Source organism: Cuculus canorus, chromosome 6, assembly GCF_017976375.1.
Source record: "Cuculus canorus isolate bCucCan1 chromosome 6, bCucCan1.pri, whole genome shotgun sequence".
NCBI classification, from domain to species: Eukaryota; Metazoa; Chordata; class Aves; order Cuculiformes; family Cuculidae; genus Cuculus; species Cuculus canorus.
The window spans coordinates 29,934,158-29,956,996 of NC_071406.1; the positions used below are offsets into that span (position 1 = coordinate 29,934,158).

The 22,839-nt window shown below is 47.3% G+C and overlaps 2 protein-coding genes across 4 annotated transcripts; both read left to right on the top strand.

Annotated features, from left to right (window-relative positions):
- The first annotated feature begins 45 nt into the window (after positions 1-45).
- LOC128852502 (dual specificity protein kinase CLK1-like) lies at positions 46-8,795 on the top strand. 3 transcript variants are annotated; one of them, XM_054069919.1, is made up of 8 exons: positions 46-1,562; positions 6,678-6,794; positions 6,927-7,093; positions 7,170-7,264; positions 7,355-7,484; positions 7,635-7,717; positions 8,310-8,486; positions 8,581-8,730. In XM_054069919.1, exons 1-8 carry the CDS (start codon positions 1,432-1,434, stop codon positions 8,728-8,730), a joined length of 1,050 nt encoding a protein of 349 aa, XP_053925894.1. In that variant the 5' UTR covers positions 46-1,431. The 3 variants fall into 3 exon arrangements, 2 of the variants coding, with proteins under 2 accessions (XP_053925894.1, XP_053925893.1); XR_008450375.1 differs by having other exon boundaries at positions 7,170-8,486; positions 8,581-8,795; XM_054069918.1 differs by having other exon boundaries at positions 7,355-8,756.
- Positions 8,796-14,083: 5,288 nt separating this feature from the next.
- On the top strand, positions 14,084-20,435 carry LOC128852492 (dual specificity protein kinase CLK1-like). Its single transcript, XM_054069848.1, has 7 exons — positions 14,084-14,177; positions 17,315-17,381; positions 18,168-18,416; positions 18,549-18,715; positions 18,792-19,106; positions 19,257-19,339; positions 19,932-20,435. The coding sequence occupies exons 1-7, from the start codon at positions 14,084-14,086 to the stop codon at positions 20,163-20,165; spliced, it is 1,209 nt and encodes a 402-aa protein (XP_053925823.1). The 3' UTR covers positions 20,166-20,435.
- The last annotated feature ends 2,404 nt before the right edge of the window (positions 20,436-22,839 follow it).

Below are 22,839 nucleotides of genomic sequence, written 5' to 3' on the forward strand. Positions count from 1 at the left end.
TTGTCTTCCTTAGCTATACTATGTTGAAACAATGTCCCTTGCTATAATTTCATACTACCAGTGTTCTGAAACTTTCCCATGTAAATTCTAACCTTCCTTGCTCGACTGGTTTTTAGAAAATTGAGTAAGATATGCAGTTTTTTTCCCCTAGGTGAGAGCAGTGTCGAAGAGAGATGAAACATTTCTCTCCTAGAGGATTCAAGGCTCTGTTTAGAGGAGGGCTTGCTCTAGTAATTCTGTGTTGCCGTGGGCTTGCTCTAGTACTTCTCTATTGCAATGGGAACCCCTTCAGCCTGCCCAAAAAGTAGATCAGAAACCATCGCTTTGTGTGATGGGTGATGGCTTTGGGACCAAATTGCTTGTTGCTGGGTTGCAATTCCAAGAGCAAACTCTCTTGGTTACAGATTTGGAGTGATCTTATTACCCTGACATGGCTCAAAAAGCAAGCCCAGATCTTGGGAGATGCAGTGGGGCTCAGAAGAGAGAGAGGAGACCCTTGAGCAGTGCCCTGGAGAGCAAGCGCTGCAAATGAGATCTTTCCAAACCTCCTGGGAGGTCTTTAAGTTTTTCACTTTTGCTGTTGGCCAGTATGTGTTTTCAGATTGTGTTTGCCTCATCTGGTCATGGCATTACGTATCCATGTTTGAGCTGGGAGATATTTTGAGAGAGATGTCCTACAGCATAAACCGAAAAGCATCTGGATAGGAGCACTAGCATTATTGTAATGACCTTCATTTGATCCTTTGATTGTAGTCCTGCTGTCCGAAATGCGAGTCCCTTACCCGGTGTGCAACGAGCCGACCTCTACATCACTGGGAGACATTGTTTATTCTGAGTTTATGCAGATTCTGGACACCTGGGTGGGATGGACCCTCCAAACATGAGTGTAAAGCCCCGACGGAGACCCCACCATTTTATACACTACAGATGGATAAATATTCCTAGAATTCCCAGAAAGGTCATGCATATCAGTACATTTTCTGAGAATGAATTCTACTCTCTTGATGTTTACTGCACGTACACCCCAAAGTCCTAAAGTCCTAAAGACTTTTGCCGATCTATAGTGGCTATTTCACAGTCCTTCACTGATGAAATTTTTGTAGCTTTCTCTCTGGGTCTTCCTACTCAGTTATTAAAATTCAGTCATTAGTCCTTGCTTTTCTCAGTTATCACACCTTCACTTGGCTCAGCCCATTTACAAGGATGTTTCTGATTTTCAGTTCACGTTATGGTGCCAATTCATGGTTGGTTTTGCTAACAAGACAGTAGAATTTATCAGGTGTTTCCTTAGCTCACTGATAACTGACCCATCTGTGATCTGACTTTAGCTCCTGGTAAAAGCCTTTTGACTTTAGAACCCTTTTGCACTTCTAACATTTCAAGATTTTATGATTTCTTTCAACAGTACCTGTTCAGAAACCAAATCTGTAAATGAAGATGGCCGTGAACAACCCTTGGCTGAAGAACATAGAAACGAGGACAGTGCAGAACGCAACACTGGGCCTCACAGTAGCCAACTGCCAGGTCATAGCGGGACGAGTACTGGCAAAAGGGAATTGCAGGTACAGTCCAGTCCACACGAATATTTACAGTACATGTGACCCATTTCAGTGGAGGACTTCTACATTATGAAGATTAATCCTTACCTGGGCAGCAGTCACTGAGTGGAGTGAGGATAGGGAGTTCTGTCCATAACATTAGTAGTTTATTCCTTCAGCTAATATTAGTGGCTTATTGTTTTTACTTGGATTTGAGTCAAAATGTATAGTTTCCGGGTACGCTTGTGACAGCACACAGGACAATCTTTGTTCCTGGAATATATTTGACCAGATGGTGAACAAGAACCATCCATCGGAGTGCCTGTAAATACAGGCATCTCTCTCATGCCTTCAGAATTGTAGTTTTCTGTTGCCTTGCCCCTGTATCTCATCCAAAAATCTCTTCCTTGTCTTCACCTTCATTCTCCTTTCATTCTCTCTCTTAGATGGATCCTTACTGCTTCCTCAGGTAACATCAATCATAACAGAGCTCTGCTTGTATAAGCAAACCTTAGCAACCAAAGTCCAAGTAACTAGACTGTCACAGCACAGGCATTAAATTGCTTCCATAGTTTTTTGTAGGCAAGTTTTTAAAAATACCCATTTCCTATGAGCGAAGCAGACCACTTGTGGTTTTTCTTATGCCTATACGTTTGGCATGTCTTACCTACTACCACAGTACCTAATGGGGAACAGAAGTGACAAGGTTTCATTAGCCCTTCTAATTGACGGTTTTAATGTCAGCATGGACCAGAACTGCTCAAAACTGGATTAGGAATAAATATCCTTTAGAATGTCTTAAACTCTTTGTCAAGAGAGTGAGGGATGATCCTTGTGATGACCTCCCCAAGTAAACGGGAATGCGTATGGTTCACGTAACAAAGCAAGAAATCTCGGAGCCCGTATCACAGCGCAGCGTTCTTCTGCACTGCCGCGTGGGCTCCCAACGGCGAGGTGAGGGTTAAAAGCAAACAAAGGCGTGTGGCATCAGTCCCTTTGTGACGCCGCCGCGGGCACATCCTGTGTCCCCGCGGTGCGGAGCAGCGGCAGCGGCAGAGCTGCGGGCGGCGGGCAGGAGGCTGTCTCCGAGCGGGACAGGCGGTGCACGGCTGCTCCGGGGGCTTCTGAACCGCTGGGAGAAAGCTCCGAGGGGAAGGAAGAGTGTGAAGAGCTGTCTGAAGAACAGCCACCGACGGGTCAGGTCGGGAGCTTTTTGGGGAGAAGGAGAGAGCGAGGCGATGGGGGGGGGGGGGAGGGGGAGAGAACCCGGGGCTTGGTGTGTGCTACGGGCACGCTGTGTAGCACGGCGAGCTGGGCGCCATCCAGGACGCTCCTCGAGTGCGTCAGAGATCATTGCTGAACACAGGTAACGTGCTCTCCTGCCCGAGGGGACGCCAGCATCCCCAAAATCCCAACATCCCCCCCCAACATCCTTCTCTCTAAACTGGAGAGAGGTGGGTTTGATGGGTGGACTGTTCGGGGGGTGGTGAGGTTCTGGCCCAGGTTGCCCAGGGAAACTGTGTCTGCCCCATCCCTGGAGGTGTTCAACGCCAGGCTGGATGGGGCCTTGGGCAGCCTGGTCTGGTGGGAGGTGTCCCTGCCAATGCCAGGGGGTTTGGAACTGGATGGGCTTTGAGGTCCCTTCCAACTCAAAGCTTTCTATGTTTTGAGGATTCTGTGAAAGGACAGTGTTCCTTTTAGCCTTCATTTGATGGGTGATGGCTTTGTGAATGTGTTTTTTGTCCGTGAGATGCAATTCAAAGAGTGAATATCTTGGTTACAGACGCAGTATTCCAAGCAAACTAATTATCCTGACATGGATCAAAAAGAAAGTCCGGATCTTGGAAGATGCAACAGGGCAAAAAAGAGAAAGAGGGGATCACCAAGTGGTCCACAGGAGAGCAAGTGCTGTAAAATGGATCTTGAAAAATGCAACAGGGCAAAAAAGGCAAAGAGATCTGCAAGCGGTGCACCAGAGACCCAGCACAAGAAACCAGATCTTGGAAGAGGCAAGAGGGCTAAAAAGAGAGAGAGATCAGCAAGCGGTGCACCGGAGGACCAGGGCTGCAAGCCGGATCTAGGAAGGTGCAAGAGGCCTAAAAAGAGAGAGAGTGGTTCACCGGAGAGCAAGCGCAAGAAATGTGATGTTGGAAGAAGCAGCAGGGCTCAAAAGACACAGAGGACAGCCAGCGTTGCACCAGAGAAGAAGTGCGAGAGCCCGGATCTTGGAAGAAGAAAGAGCTCTAAAAAGACAGAGAGATCAGCAAGCGGCGCACCAGAGAGCCAACAGAAGAAACCAGATCTTGCAAGAGGCAAGAGGGCTAAAAAGAGAGAGAGATCAGCAAGCGGTGCACCGGAGGACCAGGGCTGCAAGCCGGATCTAGGAAGGTGCAAGACGCCTAAAAAGAGAGAGAGTGGTTCACCGGAGAGCAAGCGCAAGAAAAGTGATGTTGGAAGAAGCAGCAGGGCTCAAAAGACACAGAGGACAGCCAGCGTTGCACCAGAGAAGAAGTGCGAGAGCCCGGATCTTGGAAGAAGAAAGAGCTCTAAAAAGACAGAGAGATCAGCAAGCGGTGCACAGGACAGCAAGCGCTGCAAACTGGATCACAGCAGAACGAGCAGTCACAAAAGGGAACTGCAGGCACGGTCCAGTCCCTATGAATATTTGCAGTAGTTTATTCCTTTTGCTGATATTAGTGGCCTATTCTTTTTGCTGGGATTTGATTTTCTTGAGTGAAAATGTATAGTTTGCAGGCACATGTGTGACAGCACACAGGACAGTCTTGCTGTTTCTTCCTGGGATGTATTTGACCAGATTAGTGAACGAGAACCATGCATCGGAGTGCCTGAAATGCAGGCATGTCTCTCGTGCCTTTGGAATTTCTCTGAGGACAGGCATTTATTTTGACCCTACTCAAAAAAAAAAAAAAAAAAGCCCAGGCTTTTAAACTTCCTTTTGACTCAGGATCGTGGAAACAGCAAAGAGATCACATCAGATTTTTTGCTTTTGTAAAAACACGTCACTGCAGATAGGATTTATAATGTCAGATCTTCAGCTGAGATGGCCTAAAGTAAAGGTGTAAGCTGTGTGCGATGTACCAAACAATTCTTATCCAAAATTCAGACTGGCGATTAAATCTCAGTTACTTCAGAGGAGTATTTTAATGTGGCCAAAAGGCAACTGTGTATAGAAATACAGAAATATAGAAGAACATTCTGTCCTTTGTCTCTGGAAGATACATCTAAAAGACATCTTTGATGTATAGAAGAGAAATGTTAAATCCTTTTGCTTTAAACAAGAATACGGGCACTGAAATCCTGAAGTAAAACTCAGGGAACCAATCTTCTAAAAGGAAACCTTGTATTTTGCTGTTGCCTTGTCTCTGCAAGTATCCAATCCGAAAATCTCTTCCTCGATACCATTTTGCCTTGTAACATATACAATGCGCCCCCTGAGTTGCCAGGAGCTGAATTGGAAATTGCTCCTGCCAACTGTTGTGGCCTGGCGTGTATCCGAGTGCCCGACTGCCTCCCTGCTGAATGCATTTTATACTCTGAGCTGAATTCACTCGTGTTTGTTGACTGTCTGGACTATCTTGGTGCCATTCCAGGTTAGTCGTCGAAGGAGCACAGCCAGGAGTGTAGAGGATGAGGAGGCGGGTCACCTGATCTGTCAGAGAGGAGACATGCTCCACGCAAGATGTATAGAATATTTTTCAATGTTTTTTAGCTTTTCGGACAGAATAAGTTCTTTTAGCGTAAGATGTGAGGGGGTTCTCTCTTTCTTTCTCTCTTGACTTTTTGGTTGGGGGTGGGACTGTTTTCTTTTGAATAATCTATTATAGACATTATTAAGAGTATACCTTGGGGATTTTTCCCTTACCCCCTCCCCCCCCCCAAAAAAAAGTATTCAACGAAGTGAATGAACCTACTGGGATGGGATCCCTGTAAATGTACTTTGAAGACAGTTGTCCAGTAACATCTCTCAGACCAGATATTTACAATTTAGAGCACATCCTAGAACAACCTTCAGTGATAGTACTTAGTCCTTCTAATTATTTGCTTTATCTCTGTTTATTGTTGATTATTTGCTAGGCAATTTAATAGCTGAGTAGCTTCACCACTTTGGTGACTAAGAGTTCTTTTCTTTATAGTCGAGGTTGTTGCTGTGTTGGGCGAAGGCGGTTTCTCAAAAGTAGTGGAATGCATCGATCACGGAGCGTAAGTCTTTTAATTGGGCTCCTGTCATTTTTCGTACTGAAACTCTCCGTATGAGGTTCAGGAAGTGCTTTCTGATCCTACTAGGCTTTCTCTTTGCTTCCTCGTGTGCTGCTCTCTGTATTTCACTAAGGTGACCGCAGCTGCCAATCAAAATTGTCGTTGGTCCGTGGTGCTATAAGCAGTCCCCAGACATGAGGGTTGTGCAGGGCTGGTGGCGGAGGCAAAGGTTGTGTCTTCTGCAGGTTCAGCCCAGCCTGGTAGAGGTCAGGGCTGATCGGGAGAGGCGGCCTGGGGAGCGTGGGGTGCAGCTGCAGCCCCCACACAGGGCAGACTTGGGGCCTGTGCCACCCCAGCTCTGGATAATGAGCAACGTCTGACATGGTGTAGCTTCTCTTAAAGCATCATCTGCGAACACGCAGCCCCATTGGTGTTCTAAGAGAGCGCCCACTACAAATCAAGAACATATTTTGTGTTTGATGGCACTTTTGCTGTGTGCAAAACAGTATGGAAGGAGGTTGTCTTTCCAGTCCCGGCAGAAGGCATTTGACACTTCAGTGACATTTTTACTACTCGGAGGGCTGAAGGCGGCTTGCCATTTTAGATTAACGGTTGTCTTAGGCTGTGAAGTGGGGAAGTTCCTCCAGTATTAGCCCAGCATCCATAGAAAGAAAGGCGAGGCAAAAGGGGCTTGAAGAATAATACCTTTTAATATTAAAAGGATCGAGTGTGTTTTCAAAATGTAAAGATGAAGTTTTAGCTGTGTTGGCGCATAGATGACTCTGGGTGATATGAAGTCTGTCTGACCTTTTCCCAGAGGGTTTCCAGTGTTAGGAACAGGGCATATGGAGTGATAACGACCCAACAGTCTGACTTAAAAGTACTCATTGTTCTAAACTCCCTTAAAACCTGTCTTTTCAGGGAAGGCAGACATGTTGCAGTGAAAATAGCAAAGAATTTTGATTGGTCCTCCGATGCGGCTTGTGAGGAAATACAGGTGCTGGAAGATTTAGAAGCATCAGACCCCAGCAATGCCTAGTAAGCACACAAAGCCAACCGTGATGTGTTTTGGCTCGAAGACTTCTTCTAGTGTTCTTCTAGTGCACACAGTGTGTGTATGAGCGCTGCACAACTCGCTGTTGCAATGCATGTGTTTTCCTGCTTTTGCAGTCACTGTGTCCAGATGTTGGGATGGTTTGAGCACCGTGGACACGTCTGCATTGTTTTTGAGCTCCTGGGGCTCAGCACCTTTGACTTTATGAGCGTCAATGACTTCTTGCCATTTAACCTGGACGACATTAGACACATGGCTTATCAGATCTGCACCTCTGTCAACTGTAAGTGTGTTTCCTCATTGCTTTATTTGTTAAAGTTTCTTTGCAGATCCCGCTAACTGTGTGAGTTCTCTTGCAGTTTTGCACATGAAGAAGTTGACACATACAGATCTGAAGCCAGACAATATTGTCTTTGTGAAATCTGACTACGTAGAAGAGTACAACCCCAAACTGGTAAGTTGCCATCCTCTTCCCCACTCTCCTCCACCTCAGTCATCCTCTGCGTTCATCTGGTCACTTGCATCCCACCACCTTTCATTTCAGGAATGCACTGAATGCAGACTGAGAAAACCAGACATCAGACTTGTGGACTTTGGGTGCGCCACTTACGATCATGATTACCATAACCCTGTGGTGACTACTAGACCTTACAGAGCTCCCGAGGTGGTCCTAGGTCAGTGGAAGGCTGTTTGTTTGACTGATCTTTCAAGTATGAGTTTTTGTGTGCTATTGAATGGAGCTAGAGAAGTTCTTGGTGTCTTGCTTGAGCTGTTGAACTGTTTGCCGTCTGCTCTAAACATGAACAACCTGAATCTTTTCACAGAGCTCGGATGGTCCCATCCATGCGATGTGTGGAGCATAGGATGTACTCTCCTGGAATACTACCTTGGAGACTTAGTATTTGAGGTAGGCAACTCTATCCCTCAAAAGCATGCAGCATGCCCAGCACTCCCCAACTTGATGAACATAAGCTACGGAGAGGTGGGGACTAAAGGCAATGGTCTGTGCGAGAAAGTAAGCTGCATTTCTCTGTGGTGCCAAGTTGAAGAGAACAGAAGATGTAGGCCACAAGGAACGTTCTCAGCGGCAGATTTTGACAAGTTACTTTCAGTAGACGTTTTGGCAGCGTCTTGAAATGAAGGGTCGCCCTGTTAACTTTTGGAATTTACAAGGCACCTTAACACCAGATGTGGCTTCATCTATCACCATCAGCAAATACTACTCAAAGGATTGAATCCTGTCCTCTTGACAGTATTGCTGAAACGGAACTTGAAGAAGAGAGGAAGAAAAAACACCAAGGCAAGATCAAGGGGAATGAAATCCAGTAGCTTCTAACTTCTTTCAGGAAACAGAGAACCCGAGCCTCTCATTTTTTTGTCGATCAGTTTCAGGTTATTGTTTGCAGGGTACAGTCAAAAATGAAGTCAGGCTGGTGTGTGCTTCTTGATAACTTCCTCTGAACAAGGAACGAAAAACGTCTCTCTTGACTTCCTTGCAGCCCGATGATGACATAGTACACCTGGCAATGATGGAGCGATTACTGGGGCCTTTGCCGGATCAAATGATAAAGAGAGTTGTGTCTTCAAAGAAGAAGTATTTCTGTAATGGCCGTCTGGCCTGGGATGAACGCAGTGCGTCTGGGCAATATGTCTCGGGGTGCTGTAAACCCCTGAAGGTAAGATTGCAAGGGGGAAGATACTTCTGGGCAGAGGAGCTCCAAGTGCAATTCTAAGACTGGAAGCCCGTGTTTTGTTGTTTTCTTCGTGAAGGAATACATGACGTGCCACGATTCTGACCACGAGAATCTGTTTGATCTGATTGGGAAGATGCTGGAGTATGACCCAGCCACGCGCATTACTCTGGAAGAAGCACTGGAACATCCTTTCTTCCTCCCACTGAAGCAGGAAAATAGCACATAGCCTCCTATAGCTGATGCAAATGAACTTCTCTGTCTGCCTGTTAAGAAACGGAAACTATGTTAAGTGGTGATTGTTTGTTTGTTTGTGTATCTTAGGTATTTATTTATGGATGCTGACTTCAAATGCGTCTGTTGGAATAAAATTTATTTAAGGAAAAGACAGTGATGAGTCCGGTTGTGTTTCCCCAGTAAAACAACATCTCAGGACACTTTTATCGTGTGGATGAGAGCACCCTCTACTCTATATATTTGTTAATTTTTGGTGGGGTACTCTGGTCACCAGTATTCCTGGCAAGGGTCATTGCTGGCATACAGTAGTAGAGACTTCTCTCTTCTTGCAGCTCTTTCTTGGATTACAAGCTGTCCTGAGCCTTTCCATTAAGGACTCAAAGAAGGCTGATAGGCTTGTTTAGGGAGACAAATTGGGGGATTATGTCTCAAAGATTGTCAAAAGCTGCTGCCAGGTTGTAACACAAGAGCCAAGGAAACCACAAAGTCAGCAAATCAGCACTCCACAGAAGTTCGGCAGAGGGAGGAGGTGGCGTGTGGTCGTGTCATGTAGACACGAGCTGGAGACACTGAGTAGCACCGCGCAAGCACAGGTGGGTGAAGATGTGCAGGCCGTGTGGTACACGACAACCCAAACTGGGAAGAAGTATAAAATGACCCACCAAAAAGCCCCTCTGACCAGCACTGACTCTTTGTGGGACCCCCGAGATGCCAAGCTTTGAAGACTCTGCAAACACATTGTGGTGACTATTCTTGCGACGCTCTCCTGAGCCCTTGCTTAACTTTCCATCTTTGCTCCTCTCTTGCCTATCACTGCAAGTCTCCTCTAATTTTTCACGTGCTTCCTTTTTACAAGAAAGAAAGATTTTTGCTGCACAGCCTCTGAAATGTGTTCTGTCTCAAACTCACTCTGGGGATTCCAAACAAAACCCTCCTGGCTTTGGTCTGGGACATTTTTTCGGTGTCAGAAGTGGGATCCCCGTGAAATGAGAGCTCCATACCTTTTCCTGAGATAAGCAAAACCTCTCAGGAGTGTAAGGAGGAGTGGGACCGTGGCTCTTTAGAACTTTCGTGGTACCTTCTGAGGCGTCCATTCCAATTGTATGAATTGTCTGTTTGCTGTTGTTGTGAATCGCACTGGTTGTCAAGTTGCAGTCTACGTCACACCTCTCGGGAAAGGAAAGGGTGTGGGTTGCTTTTACTTATGCGCTGACTTTCCTGAGAAGTCTGCTCCCTGTCTTTCTTCCTCGATGACAAGATGTGTGATAGCAGAAATGCTCCTTGGGGAAAGGAAGTGCTGTTTGACTTTTTAGAGCAATCTAAATCGCGACTTGCAGTGTCTGGAGTGAAGAGACGGGAGCATCTGTTATACAAGGGGAAGTCGAAAGCTGGGGCTGTTAAGCCTAGAGAAGAGAAAGCTCAGGGCGTGTTATCAGTGTGTATAATGTTTGAAAATGGACGAGGGGAATAAAGACAGCAGAGACGGACTCTTCTCAGTGGTGTTCAGTGGTAGGACATGAAACAAAGGCTCAAGCTGAAATACTGGAAAGGGTTTAACCGTCGACAAAGCACCTTTCTCCCCGTGAGAGTGATGGAACACTGGAATAGGATATTAGACTGTCCAGGTAGATGTGGTCCTAAGCAACCTGCCCTAGCTGACCCTGGTTTGAGCTGGTGGGTTGGGCTAGACCACCTCCAGAGACAACTTCCAGCCTCAGCCACTCCATGGTTCTAAATTGCGTGGATTTTTAAAGCCCTAGGAGTGCAGGCAGGAATTTCCAGAGGAATTCCAGTTCCAAAGACAGACCGTGGAACTGGCCACTAGCTCTGCTGTAAAGGTCAGAAATCCTGCCTATATTAATCAGCTGCTAAGCCAAATAAAGCCTTGGTGAAATGCACCTCTAATATCAGGCTCCCCAGACAGGAAAACAATTATAACCAGTGGCCAGTCTGAGACGTGTTTTTCAAACTGCACTGCGCAGCACCATCTGCTGGTGACGGAAAGCTGGATTTTTTATTCCTTCAGGCTTTGAGAAAAAAGCTCTCACCATACGAAAGACAGTTTGAAAGACCATACGAAAGACAGTTTTCAAACAAGAAACAGTACTTTAAGTTTAAAAATAAGCAATTAAGTTTAAAAATAAGCAATTCAATAAGCAATGTGAAGGGGGAAGGGGAGGAGACCAGGCTAGTTGGGAATGAGCCTGGAAGTGGGAGACCGGCGACTGAGAAATGGTGTGCTGGAGAGGACCACCAGTACACCACCACAGGGCAAGTGAGGGCGAGTACAAGTGGGGACAGTAAGGATGAAACTGGGTCTGTGGCATTAGTTATTCCAAGGACCAGTCAATCGAGAATGAACTCTCTTCCCTTTACGAGGGCTGAAGGTTCATCAGCCCAGCTGAAGTGCATATACACCAATGCACGCAGCGTGGGCAATAAGAAGGAGGAGCTGGAAGCTGTTGCAGGGCAAGGTGACTACGATGTCATTGCCATCACAGAAACGTGGTGGGATGACTCACATAACTGGAGTACAGCTATGTTGGGATAGAAACTCTTCAGGCGGGACAGGAAGGGTAGGAAAGGAGGCGGGGTAGCCCTCTATGTTAAAGAGTGCTTTGATACTCTTGAACTGGATTACGGTGAGGATGGGACCGAGTGCCCGTGGGTTAAAATCAGAGGAGCCCGCAAGAAGGCGGACTTTGTGATAGGAGTCTGTTACAGACCACCCAGCCAAGAAGAAGCAGCTGATGAGCTCTTCTATAAACAGCTGGGGATAGTCTCTAAATCTCTGCCTCTTGTCCTTGTGGGTGACTTTAATTTTCCGGATGTCTGCTGGGAGTACAATACAGCAGAAAGGAAAGAGTCTAGGAGGTTCCTGGAGTGCATGGAAGACAACTTCCTCGCACAACTGGTTAGTGAACCAACAAGGGAGGGTGCCTTCCTAGACCTGCTGTTTGCGAATAGAGAAGGTCTTGTTGGGGATTTGACGGTCGGAGGACGCCTGGGACTAAGCGATCATGAGATGATAGGGTTTTCAGTTCTAGGTGGGATAAAGAAGGGGACTAGCAAAGCTATCACATTAAACTTCCAGAGGGCAGACTTTGGCCTGTTCAGAAGGTTGGTTAGCCAAGTCCCATGGGAAAGAGTCCTTCAGGGCAAGGGAGCCCATGAGGGCTGGGCGCTCTTGAAAAATGAAATCCTAGCAGCTCAAGAGCAAACCATCCCTGTGTTCCGGAAAAGGAGCCAGCGGGGGGGAAAGCCAGCTTGGTGGAGCAGGGAGATCTCAAGATGTGTCAATAATAAGAAGACGCTCTATGTGCTTTGGAGGAAAGGACAGGCATCTTGGGTGGACTACAGGGAGGAAGTGAGATCGTGCAGGGAAAAAGTCAGGAGGGCCAAGGCCCAACTAGAAATCAAATTGGCTAAGTCTGTGAAAGACAGCAAAAAGTCTTTCTACAAATACATTAACAGGAAAAGGAGGACGAGGGAGAATATCCAGTCCCTATTGGATGCAGAAGGAATAACAGTGACAGGGGATAAGGACAAGGCTGAGGTACTTAATGCCTTCTTCGCCTCAGTCTTTAATAGCAAAGAAAGTTGTTCCTTCTGTTTACAAACCCAAGAGTTAGAGGAGCAGAATGAGGCTCCCACGATCCAAGAGGAGGCGGTTAGAGACTTGCTTGCCCACCTAGACTCCCACAAGTCTATGGGGCCGGATGGGATCCACCCAAGAGTATTGAAGGAGCTGGCGGATGTCCTTTCCAACCCCCTATCCATCATCTTCCAGCGGTCCTGGCTGACTGGGGAAGTTCCACTAGACTGGAGGCTGGCTAATGTTGTGCCCATCTACAAGAAGGGTTGCAGAGAGGATCCGGGGAACTACAGGCCTGTCAGTCTGACCTCAGTGCCGGGGAAAGTCATGGAACAGGCAATCTTGAGTGCTATCATGAAGCACATGCAAGAGAACCGGGTTCTCAGGCCCAGTCAACATGGGTTTACAAAGGGCAGATCTTGCCAAACTAACCTGATCACCCTCTATGACAAAATCACTCGACTACTGGATGGGGGAAGGGCTGTGGATGTAGTCTTCTTGGACTTCAGTAAAGCCTTTGACACAGTTTCTCACAGCATTCTGCTTCAGAAACTGTCAGCCTCTGGCCTGGACAGGCGCACACTCTCCTGGGTTGAAAACTGGTTGGATGGCCGGTCCCAGAGAGTGATGGTCAATGGAGTTAACTCCAGCTGGAGGCCAGTCACAAGTGGAGTTCCTCAGGGCTCAGTACTGGGTCCAGCTCTGTTCAATGTCTTTATCAATGACCTGGATGAAGGCGTCGAGTGCACCCTCAGCAAGTTTGCAGATGACACTAAGCTGGGAGGAAGTGTGGATCTGCTGGAGGGTAGGGAGGCTCTGCAAAGGGATCTGAACAGGCTGAAGCGCTGGGCCGAGACCAATGGCATGAGGTTTAACAAGACCAAATGCCGGGTCCTGCACTTGGGGCACAACAACCCTATGCAGTGCTACAGACTGGGGGAAGAGTGGCTGGAGAGCTGCACGGAAGAGAAGGACCTGGGGGTGTTGGTTGACAGCCGACCGAACATGAGCCAGCAGTGTGCCCAGGTGGCCAAGAAGGCCAACGGCATCTTGGCTTGTATCAGAAATGGGGTCACCAGCAGGTGCAGGGAGGTAATTCTCCCTCTGTACTCGGCACTGGTGAGACCGCACCTCGAAAACTGTGTTCAGTTCTGGACCCCTCACCACAAGAAGGATGTTGAGGCTCTGGAGCGTGTCCAGAGAAGAGCAACGAAGCTGGTGAAGGGGCTGGAGAACAAGTCTTACGAGGAGCGGCTGAGAGAGCTGGGGTTGTTTAGCCTGGAGAAGAGGAGGCTGAGGGGAGACCTTATTACTCTCTACAACTACCTAAAAGGAGGTTGTGGAGAGGAGGGAGCTGGCCTCTTCTCCCAAGTGACAGGGGCCAGGACAAGAGGGAATGGCCTGAAGCTCCGCCAGGGGAGGTTCAGGTTGGATATCAGAAAAAAGTTCTTCACAGAAAGAGTCATGGGGCACTGGAACAGGCTGCCCAGGGAGGTGGTCGAGTCGCCTTCCCTGGAGGTGTTTAAGGAACGGGTGGATGAAGTGCTTAGGGACATGGTTTAGGGCGTGTTAGGAATGGTTGGACTCGATGATCCAGTGGGTCCTTTCCAACCTGGTGATTCTGTGATTCTGTGAAAGAGACAACATACGAAAAACACAGAAGTCACCAAAAGTATATCAACCCGCGTTAACCCTGGAAACGCACAAAGTGGAAAAATATCCTTGTGATGACCTCCCCAAGTAAACGGGAATGCGTATGGTTCACGTAACAAAGCAAGAAATCTCGGAGCCCGTATCACAGCGCAGCGTTCTTCTGCACTGCCACGTGGGCTCCCAACGGCGAGGTGAGGGTTAAAAGCAAACAAAGGCGTGTGGCATCAGTCCCTTTGTGACGCCGCCGCGGGCACATCCTGTGTCCCCGCGGTGCGGAGCAGCGGCAGCGGCAGAGCTGCGGGCGGCGGGCAGGAGGCTGTCTCCGAGCGGGGCAGGCGGTGCACGGCTGCTCCGGGGGCTTCTGAACCGCTGGGAGAAAGCTCCGAGGGGAAGGAAGAGTGTGAAGAGCTGTCTGAAGAACAGCCACCGACGGGTCAGGTCGGGAGCTTTTTGGGGAGAAGGAGAGAGCGAGGCGATGGGGGGGGGGGAGGGGGAGGGAACCCGGGGCTTGGTGTGTGCTACGGGCACGCTGTGTAGCACGGCGAGCGCTCTCCTGCCCGAGGGGACGCCAGCATCCCCAAAATCCCAACATCCCCCTCCCAACATCCTTCTCTCTAAACTGGAGAGAGGTGGGTTTGATGGGTGGACTGTTCGGGGGGTGGTGAGGTTCTGGCCCAGGTTGCCCAGGGAAACTGTGTCTGCCCCATCCCTGGAGGTGTTCAACGCCAGGCTGGATGGGGCCTTGGGCAGCCTGGTCTGGTGGGAGGTGTCCCTGCCAATGCCAGGGGGTTTGGAACTGGATGGGCTTTGAGGTCCCTTCCAACTCAAAGCTTTCTATGTTTTGAGGATTCTGTGAAAGGACAGTGTTCCTTTTAGCCTTCATTTGATGGGTGATGGCTTTGTGAATGTGTTTTTTGTCCGTGAGATGCAATTCAAAGAGTGAATATCTTGGTTACAGACGCAGTATTCCAAGCAAACTAATTATCCTGACATGGATCAAAAAGAAAGTCCGGATCTTGGAAGATGCAACAGGGCAAAAAAGAGAAAGAGGGGATCACCAAGTGGTCCACAGGAGAGCAAGTGCTGTAAAATGGATCTTGAAAAATGCAACAGGGCAAAAAAGGCAAAGAGATCTGCAAGCGGTGCACCAGAGACCCAGCACAAGAAACCAGATCTTGGAAGAGGCAAGAGGGCTAAAAAGAGAGAGAGATCAGCAAGCGGTGCACCGGAGGACCAGGGCTGCAAGCCGGATCTAGGAAGGTGCAAGAGGCCTAAAAAGAGAGAGAGTGGTTCACCGGAGAGCAAGCGCAAGAAATGTGATGTTGGAAGAAGCAGCAGGGCTCAAAAGACACAGAGGACATCCAGCGTTGCACCAGAGAAGAAGTGCGAGAGCCCGGATCTTGGAAGAAGAAAGAGCTCTAAAAAGAGAGAGAGATCAGCAAGCGGCGCACCAGAGAGCCAACAGAAGAAACCAGATCTTGCAAGAGGCAAGAGGGCTAAAAAGAGAGAGAGATCAGCAAGCGGTGCACCGGAGGACCAGGGCTGCAAGCCGGATCTAGGAAGGTGCAAGACGCCTAAAAAGAGAGAGAGTGGTTCACCGGAGAGCAAGCGCAAGAAAAGTGATGTTGGAAGAAGCAGCAGGGCTCAAAAGACACAGAGGACAGCCAGCGTCGCACCAGAGAAGAAGTGCGAGAGCCCGGATCTTGGAAGAAGAAAGAGCTCTAAAAAGACAGAGAGATCAGCAAGCGGTGCACAGGACAGCAAGCGCTGCAAACTGGATCACAGCAGAACGAGCAGTCACAAAAGGGAACTGCAGGCACGGTCCAGTCCCTATGAATATTTGCAGTAGTTTATTCCTTTTGCTGATATTAGTGGCCTATTCTTTTTGCTGGGATTTGATTTTCTTGAGTGAAAATGTATAGTTTGCAGGCACATGTGTGACAGCACACAGGACAGTCTTGCTGTTTCTTCCTGGGATGTATTTGACCAGATTAGTGAACGAGAACCATGCATCGGAGTGCCTGAAATGCAGGCATGTCTCTCGTGCCTTTGGAATTTCTCTGAGGACAGGCATTTATTTTGACCCTACTCAAAAAAAAAAAAAAAAAAAGCCCAGGCTTTTAAACTTCCTTTTGACTCAGGATCGTGGAAACAGCAAAGAGATCACATCAGATTTTTTGCTTTTGTAAAAACACGTCACTGCAGATAGGATTTATAATGTCAGATCTTCAGCTGAGATGGCCTAAAGTAAAGGTGTAAGCTGTGTGCGATGTACCAAACAATTCTTATCCAAAATTCAGACTGGCGATTAAATCTCAGTTACTTCAGAGGAGTATTTTAATGTGGCCAAAAGGCAACTGTGTATAGAAATACAGAAATATAGAAGAACATTCTGTCCTTTGTCTCTGGAAGATACATCTAAAAGACATCTTTGATGTATAGAAGAGAATTGTTAAATCCTTTTGCTTTAAACAAGAATACGGGCACTGAAATCCTGAAGTAAAACTCAGGGAACCAATCTTGTAAAAGGAAACCTTGTATTTTGCTGTTGCCTTGTCTCTGCAAGTATCCAATCCGAAAATCTCTTCCTCGATACCATTTTGCCTTGTAACATATACAATGCGCCCCCTGAGTTGCCAGGAGCTGAATTGGAAATTGCTCCTGCCAACTGTTGTGGCCTGGCGTGTATCCGAGTGCCCGACTGCCTCCCTGCTGAATGCATTTTATACTCTGAGCTGAATTCACTCGTGTTTGTTGACTGTCTGGACTATCTTGGTGCCATTCCAGGTTAGTCGTCGAAGGAGCACAGCCAGGAGTGTAGAGGATGAGGAGGCGGGTCACCTGATCTGTCAGAGAGGAGACATGCTCCACGCAAGATGTATAGAATATTTTTCAATGTTTTTTAGCTTTTCGGACAGAATAAGTTCTTTTAGCGTAAGATGTGAGGGGGTTCTCTCTTTCTTTCTCTCTTGACTTTTTGGTTGGGGGTGGGACTGTTTTCTTTTGAATAATCTATTATAGACATTATTAAGAGTATACCTTGGGGATTTTTCCCTTACCCCCTCCCCCCCCCAAAAAAAGTATTCAACGAAGTGAATGAACCTACTGGGATGGGATCCCTGTAAATGTACTTTGAAGACAGTTGTCCAGTAACATCTCTCAGACCAGATATTTACAATTTAGAGCACATCCTAGAACAACCTTCAGTGATAGTACTTAGTCCTTCTAATTATTTGCTTTATCTCTGTTTATTGTTGATTATTTGCTAGGCAATTTAATAGCTGAGTAGCTTCACCACTTTGGTGACTAAGAGTTCTTTTCTTTATAGTCGAGGTTCTTGCTGTGTTGGGTGAAGGCGGTTTCTCAAAAGTAGTGGAATGCATCGATCACGGAGCGTAAGTCTTTTAATTGGGCTCCTGTCATTTTTCGTACTGAAACTCTCCGTATGAGGTTCAGGAAGTGCTTTCTGATCCTACTAGGCTTTCTCTTTGCTTCCTCGTGTGCTGCTCTCTGTATTTCACTAAGGTGACCGCAGCTGCCAATCAAAATTGTCGTTGGTCCGTGGTGCTATAAGCAGTCCCCAGACATGAGGGTTGTGCAGGGCTGGTGGCGGAGGCAAAGGTTGTGTCTTCTGCAGGTTCAGCCCAGCCTGGTAGAGGTCAGGGCTGATCGGGAGAGGTGGCCTGGGGAGCGTGGGGTGCAGCTGCAGCCCCCACACAGGGCAGACTTGGGGCCTGTGCCACCCCAGCTCTGGATAATGAGCAACGTCTGACATGGTGTAGCTTCTCTTAAAGCATCATCTGCGAGCACGCAGCCCCATTGGCGTTCTAACAGAGCGCCCACTACAAATCAAGAACATATTTTGTGTTTGATGGCACTTTTGCTGTGTGCAAAACAATATGGAAGGAGGTTGTCTTTCCAGTCCCGGCAGAAGGCATTTGACACTTCAGTGACATTTTTACTACTCGGAGGGCTGAAGGCGGCTTGCCATTTTAGATTAACGGTTGTCTTAGGCTGTGAAGTGGGGAAGTTCCTCCAGTATTAGCCCAGCATCCATAGAAAGAAAGGCGAGGCAAAAGGGGCTTGAAGAATAATACCTTTTAATATTAAAAGGATCGAGTGTGTTTTCAAAATGTAAAGATGAAGTTTTAGTTGTGTTGGCGCATAGATGACTCTGGGTGATATGAAGTCTGTCTGACCTTTTCCCAGAGGGTTTCCAGTGTTAGGAACAGGGCATATGGGGTGATAACGACCCAACAGTCTGACTTAAAAGTACTCATTGTTCTAAACTCCCTTAAAACCTGTCTTTTCAGGGAAGGCAGACATGTTGCAGTGAAAATAGCAAAGAATTTTGATTGGTCCTCCGATGCGGCTTGTGAGGAAATACAGGTGCTGGAAGATTTAGAAGCATCAGACCCCAGCAATGCCTAGTAAGCACACAAAGCCAACCGTGATGTGTTTTGGCTCGAAGACTTCTTCTAGTGTTCTTCTAGTGCACACAGTGTGTGTATGAGCGCTGCACAACTCGCTGTTGCAATGCATGTGTTTTCCTGCTTTTGCAGTCACTGTGTCCAGATGTTGGGATGGTTTGAGCACCGTGGACACGTCTGCATTGTTTTTGAGCTCCTGGGGCTCAGCACCTTTGACTTTATGAGTGTCAATGACTTCTTGCCATTTAACCTGGACGACATTAGACACATGGCTTATCAGATCTGCACCTCTGTCAACTGTAAGTGTGTTTCCTCATTGCTTTATTTGTTAAAGTTTCTTTGCAGATCCCGCTAACTGTGTGAGTTCTCTTGCAGTTTTGCACATGAAGAAGTTGACACATACAGATCTGAAGCCAGACAATATTGTCTTTGTGAAATCTGACTACGTAGAAGAGTACAACCCCAAACTGGTAAGTTGCCATCCTCTTCCCCACTCTCCTCCACCTCAGTCATCCTCTGCGTTCATCTGGTCACTTGCATCCCACCACCTTTCATTTCAGGAATGCACTGAATGCAGACTGAGAAAACCAGACATCAGACTTGTGGACTTTGGGTGCGCCACTTACGATCATGATTACCATAACCCTGTGGTGACTACTAGACCTTACAGAGCTCCTGAGGTGGTCCTAGGTCAGTGGAAGGCTGTTTGTTTGACTGATCTTTCAAGTATGAGTTTTTGTGTGCTATTGAATGGAGCTAGAGAAGTTCTTGGTGTCTTGCTTGAGCTGTTGAACTGTTTGCCGTCTGCTCTAAACATGAACAACCTGAATCTTTTCACAGAGCTCGGATGGTCCCATCCATGCGATGTGTGGAGCATAGGATGTACTCTCCTGGAATACTACCTTGGAGACTTAGTATTTGAGGTAGGCAACTCTATCCCTCAAAAGCATGCAGCATGCCCAGCACTCCCCAACTTGATGAACATAAGCTACGGAGAGGTGGGGACTAAAGGCAATGGTCTGTGCGAGAAAGTAAGCTGCATTTCTCTGTGGTGCCAAGTTGAAGAGAACAGAAGATGTAGGCCACAAGGAACGTTCTCAGCGGCAGATTTTGACAAGTTACTTTCAGTAGACGTTTTGGCAGCGTCTTGAAATGAAGGGTCGCCCTGTTAACTTCTGGAATTTACAAGGCACCTTAACACCAGATGTGGCTTCATCTATCACCATCAGCAAATACTACTCAAAGGATTGAATCCTGTCCTCTTGACAGTATTGCTGAAACGGAACTTGAAGAAGAGAGGAAGAAAAAACACCAAGGCAAGATCAAGGGGAATGAAATCCAGTAGCTTCTAACTTCTTTCAGGAAACAGAGAACCCGAGCCTCTCATTTTTTTGTCGATCAGTTTCAGGTTATTGTTTGCAGGGTACAGTCAAAAATGAAGTCAGGCTGGTGTGTGCTTCTTGATAACTTCCTCTGAACAAGGAACGAAAAACGTCTCTCTTGACTTCCTTGCAGCCCGATGACGACATAGTACACCTGGCAATGATGGAGCGATTACTGGGGCCTTTGCCGGATCAAATGATAAAGAGAGTTGTGTCTTCAAAGAAGAAGTATTTCTGTAATGGCCGTCTGGCCTGGGATGAACGCAGTGCGTCTGGGCAATATGTCTCGGGGTGCTGTAAACCCCTGAAGGTAAGATTGCAAGGGGGAAGATACTTCTGGGCAGAGGAGCTCCAAGTGCAATTCTAAGACTGGAAGCCCGTGTTTTGTTGTTTTCTTCGTGAAGGAATACATGACGTGCCACGATTCTGACCATGAGAATCTGTTTGATCTGATTGGGAAGATGCTGGAGTATGACCCAGCCACACGCATTACTCTGGAAGAAGCACTGGAACATCCTTTCTTCCTCCCACTGAAGCAGGAAAATAGCACATAGCCTCCTATAGCTGATGCAAATGAACTTCTCTGTCTGCCTGTTAAGAAACGGAAACTATGTTAAGTGGTGATTGTTTGTTTGTTTGTGTATCTTAGGTATTTATTTATTGATGCTGACTTCAAATGCGTCTGTTGGAATAAAATTTATTTAAGGAAAAGACAGTGATGAGCCCGGTTGTGTTTCCCCAGTAAAACAACATCTCAGGACACTTTTATCGTGTGGATGAGAGCACCCTCTACTCTATATATTTGTTAATTTTTGGTGGGGTACTCTGGTCACCAGTATTCCTGGCAATGGTCATTGCTGGCATACAGTAGTAGAGACTTCTCTCTTCTTGCAGCTCTTTCTTGGATTACAAGCTGTCCTGAGCCTTTCCATTAAGGACTCAAAGAAGGCTGATAGGCTTGTTTAGGGAGACAAATTGGGGGATTATGTCTCAAAGATTGTCAAAAGCTGCTGCCAGGTTGTAACACAAGAGCCGAGGAAACCACAAAGTCAGCAAATCAGCACTCCACAGAAGTTCGGCAGAGGGAGGAGGTGGCGTGTGGTCGTGTCATGTAGACACGAGCTGGAGACACTGAGTAGCACCGCGCAAGCGCAGGTGGGTGAAGATGTGCAGGCCGTGTGGTACACGACAACCCAAACTGGGAAGAAGTATAAAATGACCCACCAAAAAGCCCCTCTGACCAGCACTGACTCTTTGTGGGACCCCCGAGATGCCAAGCTTTGAAGACTCTGCAAACACATTGTGGTGACTATTCTTGCGACGCTCTCCTGAGCCCTTGCTTAACTTTCCATCTTTGCTCCTCTCTTGCCTATCACTGCAAGTCTCCTCTAATTTTTCACGTGCTTCCTTTTTACAAGAAAGAAAGATTTTTGCTGCACAGCCTCTGAAATGTGTTCTGTCTCAAACTCACTCTGGGGATTCCAAACAAAACCCTCCTGGCTTTGGTCTGGGACATTTTTTCGGTGTCAGAAGTGGGATCCCCGTGAAATGAGAGCTCCATACCTTTTCCTGAGATAAGCAAAACCTCTCAGGAGTGTAAGGAGGAGTGGGACCGTGGCTCTTTAGAACTTTCGTGGTACCTTCTGAGGCGTCCATTCCAATTGTATGAATTGTCTGTTTGCTGTTGTTGTGAATCGCACTGGTTGTCAAGTTGCAGTCTACGTCACACCTCTCGGGAAAGGAAAGGGTGTGGGTTGCTTTTACCTTATGCGCTGACTTTCCTGAGAAGTCTGCTCCCTGTCTTTCTTCCTCGATGACAAGATGTGTGATAGCAGAAATGCTCCTTGGGGAAAGGAAGTGCTGTTTGACTTTTTAGAGCAATCTAAATCGCGACTTGCAGTGTCTGGAGTGAAGAGACGGGAGCATCTGTTATACAAGGGGAAGTCGAAAGCTGGGGCTGTTAAGCCTAGAGAAGAGAAAGCTCAGGGCGTGTTATCAGTGTGTATAATGTTTGAAAATGGACGAGGGGAATAAAGACAGCAGAGACGGACTCTTCTCAGTGGTGTTCAGTGGTAGGACATGAAACAAAGGCTCAAGCTGAAATACTGGAAAGGGTTTAACCGTCGACAAAGCACCTTTCTCCCCGTGAGAGTGATGGAACACTGGAATAGGATATTAGACTGTCCAGGTAGATGTGGTCCTAAGCAACCTGCCCTAGCTGACCCTGGTTTGAGCTGGTGGGTTGGGCTAGACCACCTCCAGAGACAACTTCCAGCCTCAGCCACTCCATGGTTCTAAATTGCGTGGATTTTAAAGCCCTAGGAGTGCAGGCAGGAATTTCCAGAGGAATTCCAGTTCCAAAGACAGACCGTGGAACTGGCCACTAGCTCTGCTGTAAAGGTCAGAAATCCTGCCTATATTAATCAGCTGCTAAGCCAAATAAAGCCTTGGTGAAATGCACCTCTAATATCAGGCTCCCCAGACAGGAAAACAATTATAACCAGTGGCCAGTCTGAGACGTGTTTTTCAAACTGCACTGCGCAGCACCATCTGCTGGTGACGGAAAGCTGGATTTTTTATTCCTTCAGGCTTTGAGAAAAAAGCTCTCACCATACGAAAGACAGTTTGAAAGACCATACGAAAGACAGTTTTCAAACAAGAAACAGTACTTTAAGTTTAAAAATAAGCAATTAAGTTTAAAAATAAGCAATTCAATAAGCAATGTGAAGGGGGAAGGGGAGGAGACCAGGCTAGTTGGGAATGAGCCTGGAAGTGGGAGACCGGCGACTGAGAAATGGTGTGCTGGGGAGGACCACCAGTACACCACCACAGGGCAAGTGAGGGCGAGTACAAGTGGGGACAGTAAGGATGAAACTGGGTCTGTGGCATTAGTTATTCCAAGGACCAGTCAATCGAGAATGAACTCTCTTCCCTTTACGAGGGCTGAAGGTTCATCAGCCCAGCTGAAGTGCATATACACCAATGCACGCAGCGTGGGCAATAAGAAGGAGGAGCTGGAAGCTGTTGCAGGGCAAGGTGAC